The following is a 20,951-nucleotide window of genomic DNA, read 5'->3' as shown; positions in this document are numbered from 1 at the left end:
GAAGACGAAAGCAAACGAACGTACAAGCCGACACCGTGAAGATGAACCACACCCTGGTGTCTTTGGCTGCTTTGGCCATCGTCCTGTGCACCATTCCCGCTGCGATGGCAAGCATGCGTGCAGACGACACTCTGGCATCGAAGTTTGCGGCCTTCAAGCAGAAGTACGGCAAGGTGTACGGGGACGCTGCTGAGGAGGCGTACCGCCTGCGCGTGTTCAAGGAGAACCTTGCGCTTGCGGAGCTGGAGGCGAAGGCGAACCCGCACGCAATGTTCGGCGTGACACGTTTCTCTGACCTCACGCGTGAGGAGTTCCGTCAGCGCTACATCAATGGTGAGGCGCACTTCAAGATGGCGAGGAGGCGTCTGCGGACACCAGTGGAGGTGCCTGCCGGGAGTGCGCCCGCGCAGGTGGACTGGCGCACGAAGGGCGCCGTGACGCCAGTGAAGGACCAGGGCAGCTGCGGCTCTTGCTGGGCCTTCTCCGCCATTGGCAGCATCGAGGGGCAGTGGCACATGGCCGGCAACCAATTGACACGCCTGTCGGAACAGCTGCTTGTGTCCTGTGACACCGTGGACTACGGCTGCAATGGCGGTCTGATGGACAACGCCTTCAAGTGGCTTGTGGACTCGAACGGCGGCAAAGTGTACAAGGAGGACAGCTATCCCTACGTCTCTGGCTCTGGCCAAACACCCGCATGCTCGACAAGCGAACACGAGGTTGGTGCGACAGTCACCGGCTACGTGGACTTGCCACAAGATGAGGACAAGATGGCGGCATGGGTTGCTGCTAATGGCCCCCTTGCTGTCGCTGTCGACGCCAACAGCTTCCTGTCGTATATGAGTGGTGTACTGACGAACTGTCAAGCGGATCAGTTGAACCATGGCGTGCTTGTTGTCGGCTACGACGACAGCAGCAATCCACCGTACTGGATCATTAAGAACTCGTGGGGTGTGTCCTGGGGTGAGGAGGGCTACATCCGCGTCGCAAAGGGGACGAACCAGTGTCTCATCAACCAGTACCCCACCACTGCAGTGGTAGGTGAAGCGCCCGGACCCACTCCCAACAGCACCACCACCACCACTACCACTACCACAAGCGCCCCACAGCCGTCCACCTTTGTGCAGATGGAGTGCAAAGACAGTGCGTGCACCGAATCATGCACCCGCGTCACCTTCAACACAAACCAGTGTCTCCCTGTGTCTGGCGGCGGTTCGGCCACCGTCACGTGCTCGGCGAAGACTCTCAATCAGGAGTACTTCCCGCTGAGCAGCGACTGCAGCGGTCCTTCGATACCAGCCTCAGCCCCGCTGAACCAATGCCTGCAAGGGCATGACGGGTACGTGGAGTTCTTCTGTGGGAGCAATGTCTCTGCCAAGGTAGCTCGCCTGTACAGGCACCAGTAAGTTCCCCCCTTTTTTTTATTGCTAATGTAATTATTTTCTTTTGTTTCTTCAGGCGAGCGGTGCAAATAGTGCAAAGTGGGAAGGGTTTTTGAGCAAGATAAAATGGGTGCTGTACCGAATGGGTAATATTTTCAGAGCTATATCCGTCTCAGCCACGCGTGTGTCTTTCATATGTTTATATATATATGGCCTTCCTGTACTGCGTTGGGTGACCCCATGTGGCTCTTCTTGCCGCGGTGCTGCATGGCGGTGCGTCACGCCCTGCATTGCTTGTTGTTTGCCTGCCTCTTTTTGAATTTCCTTATTTGTTTTCCCTTTTCGAATTGTGAGATCCAAACATTTGTATTGCAAAGGTACAAGATAAGAAGAAGACGAAAGCAAACGAACGTACAAGCCGACACCGTGAAGATGAACCACACCCTGGTGTCTTTGGCTGCTTTGGCCATCGTCCTGTGCACCATTCCCGCTGCGATGGCAAGCATGCGTGCAGACGACACTCTGGCATCGAAGTTTGCGGCCTTCAAGCAGAAGTACGGCAAGGTGTACGGGGACGCTGCTGAGGAGGCGTACCGCCTGCGCGTGTTCAAGGAGAACCTTGCGCTTGCGGAGCTGGAGGCGAAGGCGAACCCGCACGCAATGTTCGGCGTGACACGTTTCTCTGACCTCACGCGTGAGGAGTTCCGTCAGCGCTACATCAATGGTGAGGCGCACTTCAAGATGGCGAGGAGGCGTCTGCGGACACCAGTGGAGGTGCCTGCCGGGAGTGCGCCCGCGCAGGTGGACTGGCGCACGAAGGGCGCCGTGACGCCAGTGAAGGACCAGGGCAGCTGCGGCTCTTGCTGGGCCTTCTCCGCCATTGGCAGCATCGAGGGGCAGTGGCACATGGCCGGCAACCAATTGACACGCCTGTCGGAACAGCTGCTTGTGTCCTGTGACACCGTGGACTACGGCTGCAATGGCGGTCTGATGGACAACGCCTTCAAGTGGCTTGTGGACTCGAACGGCGGCAAAGTGTACAAGGAGGACAGCTATCCCTACGTCTCTGGCTCTGGCCAAACACCCGCATGCTCGACAAGCGAACACGAGGTTGGTGCGACAGTCACCGGCTACGTGGACTTGCCACAAGATGAGGACAAGATGGCGGCATGGGTTGCTGCTAATGGCCCCCTTGCTGTCGCTGTCGACGCCAACAGCTTCCTGTCGTATATGAGTGGTGTACTGACGAACTGTCAAGCGGATCAGTTGAACCATGGCGTGCTTGTTGTCGGCTACGACGACAGCAGCAATCCACCGTACTGGATCATTAAGAACTCGTGGGGTGTGTCCTGGGGTGAGGAGGGCTACATCCGCGTCGCAAAGGGGACGAACCAGTGTCTCATCAACCAGTACCCCACCACTGCAGTGGTAGGTGAAGCGCCCGGACCCACTCCCAACAGCACCACCACCACCACTACCACTACCACAAGCGCCCCACAGCCGTCCACCTTTGTGCAGATGGAGTGCAAAGACAGTGCGTGCACCGAATCATGCACCCGCGTCACCTTCAACACAAACCAGTGTCTCCCTGTGTCTGGCGGCGGTTCGGCCACCGTCACGTGCTCGGCGAAGACTCTCAATCAGGAGTACTTCCCGCTGAGCAGCGACTGCAGCGGTCCTTCGATACCAGCCTCAGCCCCGCTGAACCAATGCCTGCAAGGGCATGACGGGTACGTGGAGTTCTTCTGTGGGAGCAATGTCTCTGCCAAGGTGGCTCGCCTGTACAGGCACCAGTAAGTTCCCCCCTTTTTTATTGCTAATGTAATTATTTTCTTTTGTTTCTTCAGGCGAGCGGTGCAAATAGTGCAAAGTGGGAAGGGTTTTTGAGCAAGATAAAATGGGTGCTGTACCGAATGGGTAATATTTTCAGAGCTATATCCGTCTCAGCCACGCGTGTGTCTTTCATATGTTTATATATATATGGCCTTCCTGTACTGCGTTGGGTGACCCCATGTGGCTCTTCTTGCCGCGGTGCTGCATGGCGGTGCGTCACGCCCTGCATTGCTTGTTGTTTGCCTGCCTCTTTTTGAATTTCCTTATTTGTTTTCCCTTTTCGAATTGTGAGATCCAAACATTTGTATTGCAAAGGTACAAGATAAGAAGAAGACGAAAGCAAACGAACGTACAAGCCGACACCGTGAAGATGAACCACACCCTGGTGTCTTTGGCTGCTTTGGCCATCGTCCTGTGCACCATTCCCGCTGCGATGGCAAGCATGCGTGCAGACGACACTCTGGCATCGAAGTTTGCGGCCTTCAAGCAGAAGTACGGCAAGGTGTACGGGGACGCTGCTGAGGAGGCGTACCGCCTGCGCGTGTTCAAGGAGAACCTTGCGCTTGCGGAGCTGGAGGCGAAGGCGAACCCGCACGCAATGTTCGGCGTGACACGTTTCTCTGACCTCACGCGTGAGGAGTTCCGTCAGCGCTACATCAATGGTGAGGCGCACTTCAAGATGGCGAGGAGGCGTCTGCGGACACCAGTGGAGGTGCCTGCCGGGAGTGCGCCCGCGCAGGTGGACTGGCGCACGAAGGGCGCCGTGACGCCAGTGAAGGACCAGGGCAGCTGCGGCTCTTGCTGGGCCTTCTCCGCCATTGGCAGCATCGAGGGGCAGTGGCACATGGCCGGCAACCAATTGACACGCCTGTCGGAACAGCTGCTTGTGTCCTGTGACACCGTGGACTACGGCTGCAATGGCGGTCTGATGGACAACGCCTTCAAGTGGCTTGTGGACTCGAACGGCGGCAAAGTGTACAAGGAGGACAGCTATCCCTACGTCTCTGGCTCTGGCCAAACACCCGCATGCTCGACAAGCGAACACGAGGTTGGTGCGACAGTCACCGGCTACGTGGACTTGCCACAAGATGAGGACAAGATGGCGGCATGGGTTGCTGCTAATGGCCCCCTTGCTGTCGCTGTCGACGCCAACAGCTTCCTGTCGTATATGAGTGGTGTACTGACGAACTGTCAAGCGGATCAGTTGAACCATGGCGTGCTTGTTGTCGGCTACGACGACAGCAGCAATCCACCGTACTGGATCATTAAGAACTCGTGGGGTGTGTCCTGGGGTGAGGAGGGCTACATCCGCGTCGCAAAGGGGACGAACCAGTGTCTCATCAACCAGTACCCCACCACTGCAGTGGTAGGTGAAGCGCCCGGACCCACTCCCAACAGCACCACCACCACCACTACCACTACCACAAGCGCCCCACAGCCGTCCACCTTTGTGCAGATGGAGTGCAAAGACAGTGCGTGCACCGAATCATGCACCCGCGTCACCTTCAACACAAACCAGTGTCTCCCTGTGTCTGGCGGCGGTTCGGCCACCGTCACGTGCTCGGCGAAGACTCTCAATCAGGAGTACTTCCCGCTGAGCAGCGACTGCAGCGGTCCTTCGATACCAGCCTCAGCCCCGCTGAACCAATGCCTGCAAGGGCATGACGGGTACGTGGAGTTCTTCTGTGGGAGCAATGTCTCTGCCAAGGTGGCTCGCCTGTACAGGCACCAGTAAGTTCCCCCCTTTTTTTTTTTATTGCTAATGTAATTATTTTCTTTTGTTTCTTCAGGCGAGCGGTGCAAATAGTGCAAAGTGGGAAGGGTTTTTGAGCAAGATAAAATGGGTGCTGTACCGAATGGGTAATATTTTCAGAGCTATATCCGTCTCAGCCACGCGTGTGTCTTTCATATGTTTATATATATATGGCCTTCCTGTACTGCGTTGGGTGACCCCATGTGGCTCTTCTTGCCGCGGTGCTGCATGGCGGTGCGTCACGCCCTGCATTGCTTGTTGTTTGCCTGCCTCTTTTTGAATTTCCTTATTTGTTTTCCCTTTTCGAATTGTGAGATCCAAACATTTGTATTGCAAAGGTACAAGATAAGAAGAAGACGAAAGCAAACGAACGTACAAGCCGACACCGTGAAGATGAACCACACCCTGGTGTCTTTGGCTGCTTTGGCCATCGTCCTGTGCACCATTCCCGCTGCGATGGCAAGCATGCGTGCAGACGACACTCTGGCATCGAAGTTTGCGGCCTTCAAGCAGAAGTACGGCAAGGTGTACGGGGACGCTGCTGAGGAGGCGTACCGCCTGCGCGTGTTCAAGGAGAACCTTGCGCTTGCGGAGCTGGAGGCGAAGGCGAACCCGCACGCAATGTTCGGCGTGACACGTTTCTCTGACCTCACGCGTGAGGAGTTCCGTCAGCGCTACATCAATGGTGAGGCGCACTTCAAGATGGCGAGGAGGCGTCTGCGGACACCAGTGGAGGTGCCTGCCGGGAGTGCGCCCGCGCAGGTGGACTGGCGCACGAAGGGCGCCGTGACGCCAGTGAAGGACCAGGGCAGCTGCGGCTCTTGCTGGGCCTTCTCCGCCATTGGCAGCATCGAGGGGCAGTGGCACATGGCCGGCAACCAATTGACACGCCTGTCGGAACAGCTGCTTGTGTCCTGTGACACCGTGGACTACGGCTGCAATGGCGGTCTGATGGACAACGCCTTCAAGTGGCTTGTGGACTCGAACGGCGGCAAAGTGTACAAGGAGGACAGCTATCCCTACGTCTCTGGCTCTGGCCAAACACCCGCATGCTCGACAAGCGAACACGAGGTTGGTGCGACAGTCACCGGCTACGTGGACTTGCCACAAGATGAGGACAAGATGGCGGCATGGGTTGCTGCTAATGGCCCCCTTGCTGTCGCTGTCGACGCCAACAGCTTCCTGTCGTATATGAGTGGTGTACTGACGAACTGTCAAGCGGATCAGTTGAACCATGGCGTGCTTGTTGTCGGCTACGACGACAGCAGCAATCCACCGTACTGGATCATTAAGAACTCGTGGGGTGTGTCCTGGGGTGAGGAGGGCTACATCCGCGTCGCAAAGGGGACGAACCAGTGTCTCATCAACCAGTACCCCACCACTGCAGTGGTAGGTGAAGCGCCCGGACCCACTCCCAACAGCACCACCACCACCACTACCACTACCACAAGCGCCCCACAGCCGTCCACCTTTGTGCAGATGGAGTGCAAAGACAGTGCGTGCACCGAATCATGCACCCGCGTCACCTTCAACACAAACCAGTGTCTCCCTGTGTCTGGCGGCGGTTCGGCCACCGTCACGTGCTCGGCGAAGACTCTCAATCAGGAGTACTTCCCGCTGAGCAGCGACTGCAGCGGTCCTTCGATACCAGCCTCAGCCCCGCTGAACCAATGCCTGCAAGGGCATGACGGGTACGTGGAGTTCTTCTGTGGGAGCAATGTCTCTGCCAAGGTGGCTCGCCTGTACAGGCACCAGTAAGTTCCCCCCTTTTTTTTATTGCTAATGTAATTATTTTCTTTTGTTTCTTCAGGCGAGCGGTGCAAATAGTGCAAAGTGGGAAGGGTTTTTGAGCAAGATAAAATGGGTGCTGTACCGAATGGGTAATATTTTCAGAGCTATATCCGTCTCAGCCACGCGTGTGTCTTTCATATGTTTATATATATATGGCCTTCCTGTACTGCGTTGGGGACCCCATGTGGCTCTTCTTGCCGCGGTGCTGCACGGCGGTGCGTCACGCCCTGCATTGCTTGTTGTTTGCCTGCCTCTTTTTGAATTTCCTTATTTGTTTTCCCTTTTCGAATTGTGAGATCCAAACATTTGTATTGCAAAGGTACAAGATAAGAAGAAGACGAAAGCAAACGAACGTACAAGCCGACACCGTGAAGATGAACCACACCCTGGTGTCTTTGGCTGCTTTGGCCATCGTCCTGTGCACCATTCCCGCTGCGATGGCAAGCATGCGTGCAGACGACACTCTGGCATCGAAGTTTGCGGCCTTCAAGCAGAAGTACGGCAAGGTGTACGGGGACGCTGCTGAGGAGGCGTACCGCCTGCGCGTGTTCAAGGAGAACCTTGCGCTTGCGGAGCTGGAGGCGAAGGCGAACCCGCACGCAATGTTCGGCGTGACACGTTTCTCTGACCTCACGCGTGAGGAGTTCCGTCAGCGCTACATCAATGGTGAGGCGCACTTCAAGATGGCGAGGAGGCGTCTGCGGACACCAGTGGAGGTGCCTGCCGGGAGTGCGCCCGCGCAGGTGGACTGGCGCACGAAGGGCGCCGTGACGCCAGTGAAGGACCAGGGCAGCTGCGGCTCTTGCTGGGCCTTCTCCGCCATTGGCAGCATCGAGGGGCAGTGGCACATGGCCGGCAACCAATTGACACGCCTGTCGGAACAGCTGCTTGTGTCCTGTGACACCGTGGACTACGGCTGCAATGGCGGTCTGATGGACAACGCCTTCAAGTGGCTTGTGGACTCGAACGGCGGCAAAGTGTACAAGGAGGACAGCTATCCCTACGTCTCTGGCTCTGGCCAAACACCCGCATGCTCGACAAGCGAACACGAGGTTGGTGCGACAGTCACCGGCTACGTGGACTTGCCACAAGATGAGGACAAGATGGCGGCATGGGTTGCTGCTAATGGCCCCCTTGCTGTCGCTGTCGACGCCAACAGCTTCCTGTCGTATATGAGTGGTGTACTGACGAACTGTCAAGCGGATCAGTTGAACCATGGCGTGCTTGTTGTCGGCTACGACGACAGCAGCAATCCACCGTACTGGATCATTAAGAACTCGTGGGGTGTGTCCTGGGGTGAGGAGGGCTACATCCGCGTCGCAAAGGGGACGAACCAGTGTCTCATCAACCAGTACCCCACCACTGCAGTGGTAGGTGAAGCGCCCGGACCCACTCCCAACAGCACCACCACCACCACTACCACTACCACAAGCGCCCCACAGCCGTCCACCTTTGTGCAGATGGAGTGCAAAGACAGTGCGTGCACCGAATCATGCACCCGCGTCACCTTCAACACAAACCAGTGTCTCCCTGTGTCTGGCGGCGGTTCGGCCACCGTCACGTGCTCGGCGAAGACTCTCAATCAGGAGTACTTCCCGCTGAGCAGCGACTGCAGCGGTCCTTCGATACCAGCCTCAGCCCCGCTGAACCAATGCCTGCAAGGGCATGACGGGTACGTGGAGTTCTTCTGTGGGAGCAATGTCTCTGCCAAGGTGGCTCGCCTGTACAGGCACCAGTAAGTTCCCCCCTTTTTTTTATTGCTAATGTAATTATTTTCTTTTGTTTCTTCAGGCGAGCGGTGCAAATAGTGCAAAGTGGGAAGGGTTTTTGAGCAAGATAAAATGGGTGCTGTACCGAATGGGTAATATTTTTAGAGCTATATCCGTCTCAGCCACGCGTGTGTCTTTCATATGTTTATATATATATGGCCTTCCTGTACTGCGTTGGGTGACCCCATGTGGCTCTTCTTGCCGCGGTGCTGCATGGCGGTGCGTCACGCCCTGCATTGCTTGTTGTTTGCCTGCCTCTTTTTGAATTTCCTTATTTGTTTTCCCTTTTCGAATTGTGAGATCCAAACATTTGTATTGCAAAGGTACAAGATAAGAAGAAGACGAAAGCAAACGAACGTACAAGCCGACACCGTGAAGATGAACCACACCCTGGTGTCTTTGGCTGCTTTGGCCATCGTCCTGTGCACCATTCCCGCTGCGATGGCAAGCATGCGTGCAGACGACACTCTGGCATCGAAGTTTGCGGCCTTCAAGCAGAAGTACGGCAAGGTGTACGGGGACGCTGCTGAGGAGGCGTACCGCCTGCGCGTGTTCAAGGAGAACCTTGCGCTTGCGGAGCTGGAGGCGAAGGCGAACCCGCACGCAATGTTCGGCGTGACACGTTTCTCTGACCTCACGCGTGAGGAGTTCCGTCAGCGCTACATCAATGGTGAGGCGCACTTCAAGATGGCGAGGAGGCGTCTGCGGACACCAGTGGAGGTGCCTGCCGGGAGTGCGCCCGCGCAGGTGGACTGGCGCACGAAGGGCGCCGTGACGCCAGTGAAGGACCAGGGCAGCTGCGGCTCTTGCTGGGCCTTCTCCGCCATTGGCAGCATCGAGGGGCAGTGGCACATGGCCGGCAACCAATTGACACGCCTGTCGGAACAGCTGCTTGTGTCCTGTGACACCGTGGACTACGGCTGCAATGGCGGTCTGATGGACAACGCCTTCAAGTGGCTTGTGGACTCGAACGGCGGCAAAGTGTACAAGGAGGACAGCTATCCCTACGTCTCTGGCTCTGGCCAAACACCCGCATGCTCGACAAGCGAACACGAGGTTGGTGCGACAGTCACCGGCTACGTGGACTTGCCACAAGATGAGGACAAGATGGCGGCATGGGTTGCTGCTAATGGCCCCCTTGCTGTCGCTGTCGACGCCAACAGCTTCCTGTCGTATATGAGTGGTGTACTGACGAACTGTCAAGCGGATCAGTTGAACCATGGCGTGCTTGTTGTCGGCTACGACGACAGCAGCAATCCACCGTACTGGATCATTAAGAACTCGTGGGGTGTGTCCTGGGGTGAGGAGGGCTACATCCGCGTCGCAAAGGGGACGAACCAGTGTCTCATCAACCAGTACCCCACCACTGCAGTGGTAGGTGAAGCGCCCGGACCCACTCCCAACAGCACCACCACCACCACTACCACTACCACAAGCGCCCCACAGCCGTCCACCTTTGTGCAGATGGAGTGCAAAGACAGTGCGTGCACCGAATCATGCACCCGCGTCACCTTCAACACAAACCAGTGTCTCCCTGTGTCTGGCGGCGGTTCGGCCACCGTCACGTGCTCGGCGAAGACTCTCAATCAGGAGTACTTCCCGCTGAGCAGCGACTGCAGCGGTCCTTCGATACCAGCCTCAGCCCCGCTGAACCAATGCCTGCAAGGGCATGACGGGTACGTGGAGTTCTTCTGTGGGAGCAATGTCTCTGCCAAGGTGGCTCGCCTGTACAGGCACCAGTAAGTTCCCCCCTTTTTTTTATTGCTAATGTAATTATTTTCTTTTGTTTCTTCAGGCGAGCGGTGCAAATAGTGCAAAGTGGGAAGGGTTTTTGAGCAAGATAAAATGGGTGCTGTACCGAATGGGTAATATTTTCAGAGCTATATCCGTCTCAGCCACGCGTGTGTCTTTCATATGTTTATATATATATGGCCTTCCTGTACTGCGTTGGGTGACCCCATGTGGCTCTTCTTGCCGCGGTGCTGCATGGCGGTGCGTCACGCCCTGCATTGCTTGTTGTTTGCCTGCCTCTTTTTGAATTTCCTTATTTGTTTTCCCTTTTCGAATTGTGAGATCCAAACATTTGTATTGCAAAGGTACAAGATAAGAAGAAGACGAAAGCAAACGAACGTACAAGCCGACACCGTGAAGATGAACCACACCCTGGTGTCTTTGGCTGCTTTGGCCATCGTCCTGTGCACCATTCCCGCTGCGATGGCAAGCATGCGTGCAGACGACACTCTGGCATCGAAGTTTGCGGCCTTCAAGCAGAAGTACGGCAAGGTGTACGGGGACGCTGCTGAGGAGGCGTACCGCCTGCGCGTGTTCAAGGAGAACCTTGCGCTTGCGGAGCTGGAGGCGAAGGCGAACCCGCACGCAATGTTCGGCGTGACACGTTTCTCTGACCTCACGCGTGAGGAGTTCCGTCAGCGCTACATCAATGGTGAGGCGCACTTCAAGATGGCGAGGAGGCGTCTGCGGACACCAGTGGAGGTGCCTGCCGGGAGTGCGCCCGCGCAGGTGGACTGGCGCACGAAGGGCGCCGTGACGCCAGTGAAGGACCAGGGCAGCTGCGGCTCTTGCTGGGCCTTCTCCGCCATTGGCAGCATCGAGGGGCAGTGGCACATGGCCGGCAACCAATTGACACGCCTGTCGGAACAGCTGCTTGTGTCCTGTGACACCGTGGACTACGGCTGCAATGGCGGTCTGATGGACAACGCCTTCAAGTGGCTTGTGGACTCGAACGGCGGCAAAGTGTACAAGGAGGACAGCTATCCCTACGTCTCTGGCTCTGGCCAAACACCCGCATGCTCGACAAGCGAACACGAGGTTGGTGCGACAGTCACCGGCTACGTGGACTTGCCACAAGATGAGGACAAGATGGCGGCATGGGTTGCTGCTAATGGCCCCCTTGCTGTCGCTGTCGACGCCAACAGCTTCCTGTCGTATATGAGTGGTGTACTGACGAACTGTCAAGCGGATCAGTTGAACCATGGCGTGCTTGTTGTCGGCTACGACGACAGCAGCAATCCACCGTACTGGATCATTAAGAACTCGTGGGGTGTGTCCTGGGGTGAGGAGGGCTACATCCGCGTCGCAAAGGGGACGAACCAGTGTCTCATCAACCAGTACCCCACCACTGCAGTGGTAGGTGAAGCGCCCGGACCCACTCCCAACAGCACCACCACCACCACTACCACTACCACAAGCGCCCCACAGCCGTCCACCTTTGTGCAGATGGAGTGCAAAGACAGTGCGTGCACCGAATCATGCACCCGCGTCACCTTCAACACAAACCAGTGTCTCCCTGTGTCTGGCGGCGGTTCGGCCACCGTCACGTGCTCGGCGAAGACTCTCAATCAGGAGTACTTCCCGCTGAGCAGCGACTGCAGCGGTCCTTCGATACCAGCCTCAGCCCCGCTGAACCAATGCCTGCAAGGGCATGACGGGTACGTGGAGTTCTTCTGTGGGAGCAATGTCTCTGCCAAGGTGGCTCGCCTGTACAGGCACCAGTAAGTTCCCCCCTTTTTTTTATTGCTAATGTAATTATTTTCTTTTGTTTCTTCAGGCGAGCGGTGCAAATAGTGCAAAGTGGGAAGGGTTTTTGAGCAAGATAAAATGGGTGCTGTACCGAATGGGTAATATTTTCAGAGCTATATCCGTCTCAGCCACGCGTGTGTCTTTCATATGTTTATATATATATGGCCTTCCTGTACTGCGTTGGGTGACCCCATGTGGCTCTTCTTGCCGCGGTGCTGCATGGCGGTGCGTCACGCCCTGCATTGCTTGTTGTTTGCCTGCCTCTTTTTGAATTTCCTTATTTGTTTTCCCTTTTCGAATTGTGAGATCCAAACATTTGTATTGCAAAGGTACAAGATAAGAAGAAGACGAAAGCAAACGAACGTACAAGCCGACACCGTGAAGATGAACCACACCCTGGTGTCTTTGGCTGCTTTGGCCATCGTCCTGTGCACCATTCCCGCTGCGATGGCAAGCATGCGTGCAGACGACACTCTGGCATCGAAGTTTGCGGCCTTCAAGCAGAAGTACGGCAAGGTGTACGGGGACGCTGCTGAGGAGGCGTACCGCCTGCGCGTGTTCAAGGAGAACCTTGCGCTTGCGGAGCTGGAGGCGAAGGCGAACCCGCACGCAATGTTCGGCGTGACACGTTTCTCTGACCTCACGCGTGAGGAGTTCCGTCAGCGCTACATCAATGGTGAGGCGCACTTCAAGATGGCGAGGAGGCGTCTGCGGACACCAGTGGAGGTGCCTGCCGGGAGTGCGCCCGCGCAGGTGGACTGGCGCACGAAGGGCGCCGTGACGCCAGTGAAGGACCAGGGCAGCTGCGGCTCTTGCTGGGCCTTCTCCGCCATTGGCAGCATCGAGGGGCAGTGGCACATGGCCGGCAACCAATTGACACGCCTGTCGGAACAGCTGCTTGTGTCCTGTGACACCGTGGACTACGGCTGCAATGGCGGTCTGATGGACAACGCCTTCAAGTGGCTTGTGGACTCGAACGGCGGCAAAGTGTACAAGGAGGACAGCTATCCCTACGTCTCTGGCTCTGGCCAAACACCCGCATGCTCGACAAGCGAACACGAGGTTGGTGCGACAGTCACCGGCTACGTGGACTTGCCACAAGATGAGGACAAGATGGCGGCATGGGTTGCTGCTAATGGCCCCCTTGCTGTCGCTGTCGACGCCAACAGCTTCCTGTCGTATATGAGTGGTGTACTGACGAACTGTCAAGCGGATCAGTTGAACCATGGCGTGCTTGTTGTCGGCTACGACGACAGCAGCAATCCACCGTACTGGATCATTAAGAACTCGTGGGGTGTGTCCTGGGGTGAGGAGGGCTACATCCGCGTCGCAAAGGGGACGAACCAGTGTCTCATCAACCAGTACCCCACCACTGCAGTGGTAGGTGAAGCGCCCGGACCCACTCCCAACAGCACCACCACCACCACTACCACTACCACAAGCGCCCCACAGCCGTCCACCTTTGTGCAGATGGAGTGCAAAGACAGTGCGTGCACCGAATCATGCACCCGCGTCACCTTCAACACAAACCAGTGTCTCCCTGTGTCTGGCGGCGGTTCGGCCACCGTCACGTGCTCGGCGAAGACTCTCAATCAGGAGTACTTCCCGCTGAGCAGCGACTGCAGCGGTCCTTCGATACCAGCCTCAGCCCCGCTGAACCAATGCCTGCAAGGGCATGACGGGTACGTGGAGTTCTTCTGTGGGAGCAATGTCTCTGCCAAGGTGGCTCGCCTGTACAGGCACCAGTAAGTTCCCCCCTTTTTTTTTATTGCTAGTGTAATTATTTTCTTTTGTTTCTTCAGGCGAGCGGTGCAAATAGTGCAAAGTGGGAAGGGTTTTTGAGCAAGATAAAATGGGTGCTGTACCGAATGGGTAATATTTTTAGAGCTATATCCGTCTCAGCCACGCGTGTGTCTTTCATATGTTTATATATATATGGCCTTCCTGTACTGCGTTGGGTGACCCCATGTGGCTCTTCTTGCCGCGGTGCTGCATGGCGGTGCGTCACGCCCTGCATTGCTTGTTGTTTGCCTGCCTCTTTTTGAATTTCCTTATTTGTTTTCCCTTTTCGAATTGTGAGATCCAAACATTTGTATTGCAAAGGTACAAGATAAGAAGAAGACGAAAGCAAACGAACGTACAAGCCGACACCGTGAAGATGAACCACACCCTGGTGTCTTTGGCTGCTTTGGCCATCGTCCTGTGCACCATTCCCGCTGCGATGGCAAGCATGCGTGCAGACGACACTCTGGCATCGAAGTTTGCGGCCTTCAAGCAGAAGTACGGCAAGGTGTACGGGGACGCTGCTGAGGAGGCGTACCGCCTGCGCGTGTTCAAGGAGAACCTTGCGCTTGCGGAGCTGGAGGCGAAGGCGAACCCGCACGCAATGTTCGGCGTGACACGTTTCTCTGACCTCACGCGTGAGGAGTTCCGTCAGCGCTACATCAATGGTGAGGCGCACTTCAAGATGGCGAGGAGGCGTCTGCGGACACCAGTGGAGGTGCCTGCCGGGAGTGCGCCCGCGCAGGTGGACTGGCGCACGAAGGGCGCCGTGACGCCAGTGAAGGACCAGGGCAGCTGCGGCTCTTGCTGGGCCTTCTCCGCCATTGGCAGCATCGAGGGGCAGTGGCACATGGCCGGCAACCAATTGACACGCCTGTCGGAACAGCTGCTTGTGTCCTGTGACACCGTGGACTACGGCTGCAATGGCGGTCTGATGGACAACGCCTTCAAGTGGCTTGTGGACTCGAACGGCGGCAAAGTGTACAAGGAGGACAGCTATCCCTACGTCTCTGGCTCTGGCCAAACACCCGCATGCTCGACAAGCGAACACGAGGTTGGTGCGACAGTCACCGGCTACGTGGACTTGCCACAAGATGAGGACAAGATGGCGGCATGGGTTGCTGCTAATGGCCCCCTTGCTGTCGCTGTCGACGCCAACAGCTTCCTGTCGTATATGAGTGGTGTACTGACGAACTGTCAAGCGGATCAGTTGAACCATGGCGTGCTTGTTGTCGGCTACGACGACAGCAGCAATCCACCGTACTGGATCATTAAGAACTCGTGGGGTGTGTCCTGGGGTGAGGAGGGCTACATCCGCGTCGCAAAGGGGACGAACCAGTGTCTCATCAACCAGTACCCCACCACTGCAGTGGTAGGTGAAGCGCCCGGACCCACTCCCAACAGCACCACCACCACCACTACCACTACCACAAGCGCCCCACAGCCGTCCACCTTTGTGCAGATGGAGTGCAAAGACAGTGCGTGCACCGAATCATGCACCCGCGTCACCTTCAACACAAACCAGTGTCTCCCTGTGTCTGGCGGCGGTTCGGCCACCGTCACGTGCTCGGCGAAGACTCTCAATCAGGAGTACTTCCCGCTGAGCAGCGACTGCAGCGGTCCTTCGATACCAGCCTCAGCCCCGCTGAACCAATGCCTGCAAGGGCATGACGGGTACGTGGAGTTCTTCTGTGGGAGCAATGTCTCTGCCAAGGTGGCTCGCCTGTACAGGCACCAGTAAGTTCCCCCCTTTTTTATTGCTAATGTAATTATTTTCTTTTGTTTCTTCAGGCGAGCGGTGCAAATAGTGCAAAGTGGGAAGGGTTTTTGAGCAAGATAAAATGGGTGCTGTACCGAATGGGTAATATTTTTAGAGCTATATCCGTCTCAGCCACGCGTGTGTCTTTCATATGTTTATATATATATGGCCTTCCTGTACTGCGTTGGGTGACCCCATGTGGCTCTTCTTGCCGCGGTGCTGCACGGCGGTGCGTCACGCCCTGCATTGCTTGTTGTTTGCCTGCCTCTTTTTGAATTTCCTTATTTGTTTTCCCTTTTCGAATTGTGAGATCCAAACATTTGTATTGCAAAGGTACAAGATAAGAAGAAGACGAAAGCAAACGAACGTACAAGCCGACACCGTGAAGATGAACCACACCCTGGTGTCTTTGGCTGCTTTGGCCATCGTCCTGTGCACCATTCCCGCTGCGATGGCAAGCATGCGTGCAGACGACACTCTGGCATCGAAGTTTGCGGCCTTCAAGCAGAAGTACGGCAAGGTGTACGGGGACGCTGCTGAGGAGGCGTACCGCCTGCGCGTGTTCAAGGAGAACCTTGCGCTTGCGGAGCTGGAGGCGAAGGCGAACCCGCACGCAATGTTCGGCGTGACACGTTTCTCTGACCTCACGCGTGAGGAGTTCCGTCAGCGCTACATCAATGGTGAGGCGCACTTCAAGATGGCGAGGAGGCGTCTGCGGACACCAGTGGAGGTGCCTGCCGGGAGTGCGCCCGCGCAGGTGGACTGGCGCACGAAGGGCGCCGTGACGCCAGTGAAGGACCAGGGCAGCTGCGGCTCTTGCTGGGCCTTCTCCGCCATTGGCAGCATCGAGGGGCAGTGGCACATGGCCGGCAACCAATTGACACGCCTGTCGGAACAGCTGCTTGTGTCCTGTGACACCGTGGACTACGGCTGCAATGGCGGTCTGATGGACAACGCCTTCAAGTGGCTTGTGGACTCGAACGGCGGCAAAGTGTACAAGGAGGACAGCTATCCCTACGTCTCTGGCTCTGGCCAAACACCCGCATGCTCGACAAGCGAACACGAGGTTGGTGCGACAGTCACCGGCTACGTGGACTTGCCACAAGATGAGGACAAGATGGCGGCATGGGTTGCTGCTAATGGCCCCCTTGCTGTCGCTGTCGACGCCAACAGCTTCCTGTCGTATATGAGTGGTGTACTGACGAACTGTCAAGCGGATCAGTTGAACCATGGCGTGCTTGTTGTCGGCTACGACGACAGCAGCAATCCACCGTACTGGATCATTAAGAACTCGTGGGGTGTGTCCTGGGGTGAGGAGGGCTACATCCGCGTCGCAAAGGGGACGAACCAGTGTCTCATCAACCAGTACCCCACCACTGCAGTGGTAGGTGAAGCGCCCGGACCCACTCCCAACAGCACCACCACCACCACTACCACTACCACAAGCGCCCCACAGCCGTCCACCTTTGTGCAGATGGAGTGCAAAGACAGTGCGTGCACCGAATCATGCACCCGCGTCACCTTCAACACAAACCAGTGTCTCCCTGTGTCTGGCGGCGGTTCGGCCACCGTCACGTGCTCGGCGAAGACTCTCAATCAGGAGTACTTCCCGCTGAGCAGCGACTGCAGCGGTCCTTCGATACCAGCCTCAGCCCCGCTGAACCAATGCCTGCAAGGGCATGACGGGTACGTGGAGTTCTTCTGTGGGAGCAATGTCTCTGCCAAGGTGGCTCGCCTGTACAGGCACCAGTAAGTTCCCCCCTTTTTTTTATTGCTAGTGTAATTATTTTCTTTTGCTTCTTCAGGTGAGCGGTGCAAATAGTGCAAAGTGGGAAGGGTTTTTGAGCAAGATAAAATGGGTGCTGTACCGAATGGGTAATATTTTTAGAGCTATATCCGTCTCAGCCACGCGTGTGTCTTTCATATGTTTATATATATATGGCCTTCCTGTACTGCGTTGGGTGACCCCATGTGGCTCTTCTTGCCGCGGTGCTGCACGGCGGTGCGTCACGCCCTGCATTGCTTGTTGTTTGCCTGCCTCTTTTTGAATTTCCTTATTTGTTTTCCCTTTTCGAATTGTGAGATCCAAACATTTGTATTGCAAAGGTACAAGATAAGAAGAAGACGAAAGCAAACGAACGTACAAGCCGACACCGTGAAGATGAACCACACCCTGGTGTCTTTGGCTGCTTTGGCCATCGTCCTGTGCACCATTCCCGCTGCGATGGCAAGCATGCGTGCAGACGACACTCTGGCATCGAAGTTTGCGGCCTTCAAGCAGAAGTACGGCAAGGTGTACGGGGACGCTGCTGAGGAGGCGTACCGCCTGCGCGTGTTCAAGGAGAACCTTGCGCTTGCGGAGCTGGAGGCGAAGGCGAACCCGCACGCAATGTTCGGCGTGACACGTTTCTCTGACCTCACGCGTGAGGAGTTCCGTCAGCGCTACATCAATGGTGAGGCGCACTTCAAGATGGCGAGGAGGCGTCTGCGGACACCAGTGGAGGTGCCTGCCGGGAGTGCGCCCGCGCAGGTGGACTGGCGCACGAAGGGCGCCGTGACGCCAGTGAAGGACCAGGGCAGCTGCGGCTCTTGCTGGGCCTTCTCCGCCATTGGCAGCATCGAGGGGCAGTGGCACATGGCCGGCAACCAATTGACACGCCTGTCGGAACAGCTGCTTGTGTCCTGTGACACCGTGGACTACGGCTGCAATGGCGGTCTGATGGACAACGCCTTCAAGTGGCTTGTGGACTCGAACGGCGGCAAAGTGTACAAGGAGGACAGCTATCCCTACGTCTCTGGCTCTGGCCAAACACCCGCATGCTCGACAAGCGAACACGAGGTTGGTGCGACAGTCACCGGCTACGTGGACTTGCCACAAGATGAGGACAAGATGGCGGCATGGGTTGCTGCTAATGGCCCCCTTGCTGTCGCTGTCGACGCCAACAGCTTCCTGTCGTATATGAGTGGTGTACTGACGAACTGTCAAGCGGATCAGTTGAACCATGGCGTGCTTGTTGTCGGCTACGACGACAGCAGCAATCCACCGTACTGGATCATTAAGAACTCGTGGGGTGTGTCCTGGGGTGAGGAGGGCTACATCCGCGTCGCAAAGGGGACGAACCAGTGTCTCATCAACCAGTACCCCACCACTGCAGTGGTAGGTGAAGCGCCCGGACCCACTCCCAACAGCACCACCACCACCACTACCACTACCACAAGCGCCCCACAGCCGTCCACCTTTGTGCAGATGGAGTGCAAAGACAGTGCGTGCACCGAATCATGCACCCGCGTCACCTTCAACACAAACCAGTGTCTCCCTGTGTCTGGCGGCGGTTCGGCCACCGTCACGTGCTCGGCGAAGACTCTCAATCAGGAGTACTTCCCGCTGAGCAGCGACTGCAGCGGTCCTTCGATACCAGCCTCAGCCCCGCTGAACCAATGCCTGCAAGGGCATGACGGGTACGTGGAGTTCTTCTGTGGGAGCAATGTCTCTGCCAAGGTGGCTCGCCTGTACAGGCACCAGTAAGTTCCCCCCTTTTTTTTTATTGCTAGTGTAATTATTTTCTTTTGTTTCTTCAGGCGAGCGGTGCAAATAGTGCAAAGTGGGAAGGGTTTTTGAGCAAGATAAAATGGGTGCTGTACCGAATGGGTAATATTTTTAGAGCTATATCCGTCTCAGCCACGCGTGTGTCTTTCATATGTTTATATATATATGGCCTTCCTGTACTGCGTTGGGTGACCCCATGTGGCTCTTCTTGCCGCGGTGCTGCACGGCGGTGCGTCACGCCCTGCATTGCTTGTTGTTTGCCTGCCTCTTTTTGAATTTCCTTATTTGTTTTCCCTTTTCGAATTGTGAGATCCAAACATTTGTATTGCAAAGGTACAAGATAAGAAGAAGACGAAAGCAAACGAACGTACAAGCCGACACCGTGAAGATGAACCACACCCTGGTGTCTTTGGCTGCTTTGGCCATCGTCCTGTGCACCATTCCCGCTGCGATGGCAAGCATGCGTGCAGACGACACTCTGGCATCGAAGTTTGCGGCCTTCAAGCAGAAGTACGGCAAGGTGTACGGGGACGCTGCTGAGGAGGCGTACCGCCTGCGCGTGTTCAAGGAGAACCTTGCGCTTGCGGAGCTGGAGGCGAAGGCGAACCCGCACGCAATGTTCGGCGTGACACGTTTCTCTGACCTCACGCGTGAGGAGTTCCGTCAGCGCTACATCAATGGTGAGGCGCACTTCAAGATGGCGAGGAGGCGTCTGCGGACACCAGTGGAGGTGCCTGCCGGGAGTGCGCCCGCGCAGGTGGACTGGCGCACGAAGGGCGCCGTGACGCCAGTGAAGGACCAGGGCAGCTGCGGCTCTTGCTGGGCCTTCTCCGCCATTGGCAGCATCGAGGGGCAGTGGCACATGGCCGGCAACCAATTGACACGCCTGTCGGAACAGCTGCTTGTGTCCTGTGACACCGTGGACTACGGCTGCAATGGCGGTCTGATGGACAACGCCTTCAAGTGGCTTGTGGACTCGAACGGCGGCAAAGTGTACAAGGAGGACAGCTATCCCTACGTCTCTGGCTCTGGCCAAACACCCGCATGCTCGACAAGCGAACACGAGGTTGGTGCGACAGTCACCGGCTACGTGGACTTGCCACAAGATGAGGACAAGATGGCGGCATGGGTTGCTGCTAATGGCCCCCTTGCTGTCGCTGTCGACGCCAACAGCTTCCTGTCGTATATGAGTGGTGTACTGACGAACTGTCAAGCGGATCAGTTGAACCATGGCGTGCTTGTTGTCGGCTACGACGACAGCAGCAATCCACCGTACTGGATCATTAAGAACTCGTGGGGTGTGTCCTGGGGTGAGGAGGGCTACATCCGCGTCGCAAAGGGGACGAACCAGTGTCTCATCAACCAGTACCCCACCACTGCAGTGGTAGGTGAAGCGCCCGGACCCACTCCCAACAGCACCACCACCACCACTACCACTACCACAAGCGCCCCACAGCCGTCCACCTTTGTGCAGATGGAGTGCAAAGACAGTGCGTGCACCGAATCATGCACCCGCGTCACCTTCAACACAAACCAGTGTCTCCCTGTGTCTGGCGGCGGTTCGGCCACCGTCACGTGCTCGGCGAAGACTCTCAATCAGGAGTACTTCCCGCTGAGCAGCGACTGCAGCGGTCCTTCGATACCAGCCTCAGCCCCGCTGAACCAATGCCTGCAAGGGCATGACGGGTACGTGGAGTTCTTCTGTGGGAGCAATGTCTCTGCCAAGGTGGCTCGCCTGTACAGGCACCAGTAAGTTCCCCCCTTTTTTTTATTGCTAGTGTAATTATTTTCTTTT

General features: G+C 56.5%; 12 protein-coding genes across 12 annotated transcripts; all 12 read left to right on the top strand.

Moving 5' to 3' along the window:
- Window positions 1-104: 104 nt before the first annotated feature.
- On the top strand, window positions 105-1,406 carry LSM04_000039 (Peptidase C1A; the record flags this gene model as incomplete). Its single annotated transcript, XM_067334735.1, has 1 exon — window positions 105-1,406. One exon carries the CDS (start codon window positions 105-107, stop codon window positions 1,404-1,406), a length of 1,302 nt encoding a protein of 433 aa, XP_067191567.1.
- A 408-nt stretch (window positions 1,407-1,814) lies between these two features.
- Window positions 1,815-3,179, top strand: LSM04_002353 (Peptidase C1A; the record flags this gene model as incomplete). Its single annotated transcript, XM_067334734.1, has 1 exon — window positions 1,815-3,179. The coding sequence occupies one exon, from the start codon at window positions 1,815-1,817 to the stop codon at window positions 3,177-3,179; it is 1,365 nt and encodes a 454-aa protein (XP_067191641.1).
- Window positions 3,180-3,585: 406 nt separating this feature from the next.
- LSM04_001923 (Peptidase C1A) lies at window positions 3,586-4,950 on the top strand (the record flags this gene model as incomplete). Its single annotated transcript, XM_067334733.1, has 1 exon — window positions 3,586-4,950. One exon carries the CDS (start codon window positions 3,586-3,588, stop codon window positions 4,948-4,950), a length of 1,365 nt encoding a protein of 454 aa, XP_067191626.1.
- Window positions 4,951-5,361: 411 nt separating this feature from the next.
- On the top strand, window positions 5,362-6,726 carry LSM04_001080 (Peptidase C1A; the record flags this gene model as incomplete). Its single annotated transcript, XM_067334732.1, has 1 exon — window positions 5,362-6,726. One exon carries the CDS (start codon window positions 5,362-5,364, stop codon window positions 6,724-6,726), a length of 1,365 nt encoding a protein of 454 aa, XP_067191597.1.
- Window positions 6,727-7,133: 407 nt separating this feature from the next.
- LSM04_009410 (Peptidase C1A) lies at window positions 7,134-8,498 on the top strand (the record flags this gene model as incomplete). The annotated part of the gene is made up of 1 exon (XM_067334731.1): window positions 7,134-8,498. One exon carries the CDS (start codon window positions 7,134-7,136, stop codon window positions 8,496-8,498), a length of 1,365 nt encoding a protein of 454 aa, XP_067191854.1.
- A 408-nt stretch (window positions 8,499-8,906) lies between these two features.
- LSM04_001917 (Peptidase C1A) lies at window positions 8,907-10,271 on the top strand (the record flags this gene model as incomplete). The annotated part of the gene is made up of 1 exon (XM_067334728.1): window positions 8,907-10,271. One exon carries the CDS (start codon window positions 8,907-8,909, stop codon window positions 10,269-10,271), a length of 1,365 nt encoding a protein of 454 aa, XP_067191625.1.
- A 408-nt stretch (window positions 10,272-10,679) lies between these two features.
- LSM04_007248 (Peptidase C1A) lies at window positions 10,680-12,044 on the top strand (the record flags this gene model as incomplete). The annotated part of the gene is made up of 1 exon (XM_067334727.1): window positions 10,680-12,044. The coding sequence occupies one exon, from the start codon at window positions 10,680-10,682 to the stop codon at window positions 12,042-12,044; it is 1,365 nt and encodes a 454-aa protein (XP_067191791.1).
- Window positions 12,045-12,452: 408 nt separating this feature from the next.
- Window positions 12,453-13,817, top strand: LSM04_002784 (Peptidase C1A; the record flags this gene model as incomplete). Its single annotated transcript, XM_067334726.1, has 1 exon — window positions 12,453-13,817. One exon carries the CDS (start codon window positions 12,453-12,455, stop codon window positions 13,815-13,817), a length of 1,365 nt encoding a protein of 454 aa, XP_067191659.1.
- A 409-nt stretch (window positions 13,818-14,226) lies between these two features.
- On the top strand, window positions 14,227-15,591 carry LSM04_003722 (Peptidase C1A; the record flags this gene model as incomplete). Its single annotated transcript, XM_067334725.1, has 1 exon — window positions 14,227-15,591. The coding sequence occupies one exon, from the start codon at window positions 14,227-14,229 to the stop codon at window positions 15,589-15,591; it is 1,365 nt and encodes a 454-aa protein (XP_067191690.1).
- Window positions 15,592-15,997: 406 nt separating this feature from the next.
- Window positions 15,998-17,362, top strand: LSM04_000537 (Peptidase C1A; the record flags this gene model as incomplete). Its single annotated transcript, XM_067334724.1, has 1 exon — window positions 15,998-17,362. One exon carries the CDS (start codon window positions 15,998-16,000, stop codon window positions 17,360-17,362), a length of 1,365 nt encoding a protein of 454 aa, XP_067191583.1.
- A 408-nt stretch (window positions 17,363-17,770) lies between these two features.
- LSM04_008795 (Peptidase C1A) lies at window positions 17,771-19,135 on the top strand (the record flags this gene model as incomplete). The annotated part of the gene is made up of 1 exon (XM_067334723.1): window positions 17,771-19,135. One exon carries the CDS (start codon window positions 17,771-17,773, stop codon window positions 19,133-19,135), a length of 1,365 nt encoding a protein of 454 aa, XP_067191833.1.
- A 409-nt stretch (window positions 19,136-19,544) lies between these two features.
- LSM04_000333 (Peptidase C1A) lies at window positions 19,545-20,909 on the top strand (the record flags this gene model as incomplete). The annotated part of the gene is made up of 1 exon (XM_067334722.1): window positions 19,545-20,909. One exon carries the CDS (start codon window positions 19,545-19,547, stop codon window positions 20,907-20,909), a length of 1,365 nt encoding a protein of 454 aa, XP_067191576.1.
- Between the last annotated feature and the right edge of the window lie 42 nt (window positions 20,910-20,951).

Source organism: Trypanosoma melophagium, assembly GCF_022059095.1.
Source record: "Trypanosoma melophagium isolate St. Kilda chromosome Unknown ctg22segment0, whole genome shotgun sequence".
In the NCBI taxonomy this organism is placed as follows: domain Eukaryota; phylum Euglenozoa; class Kinetoplastea; order Trypanosomatida; family Trypanosomatidae; genus Trypanosoma; species Trypanosoma melophagium.
This window is presented reverse-complemented; position numbering and strand designations above follow the sequence as displayed.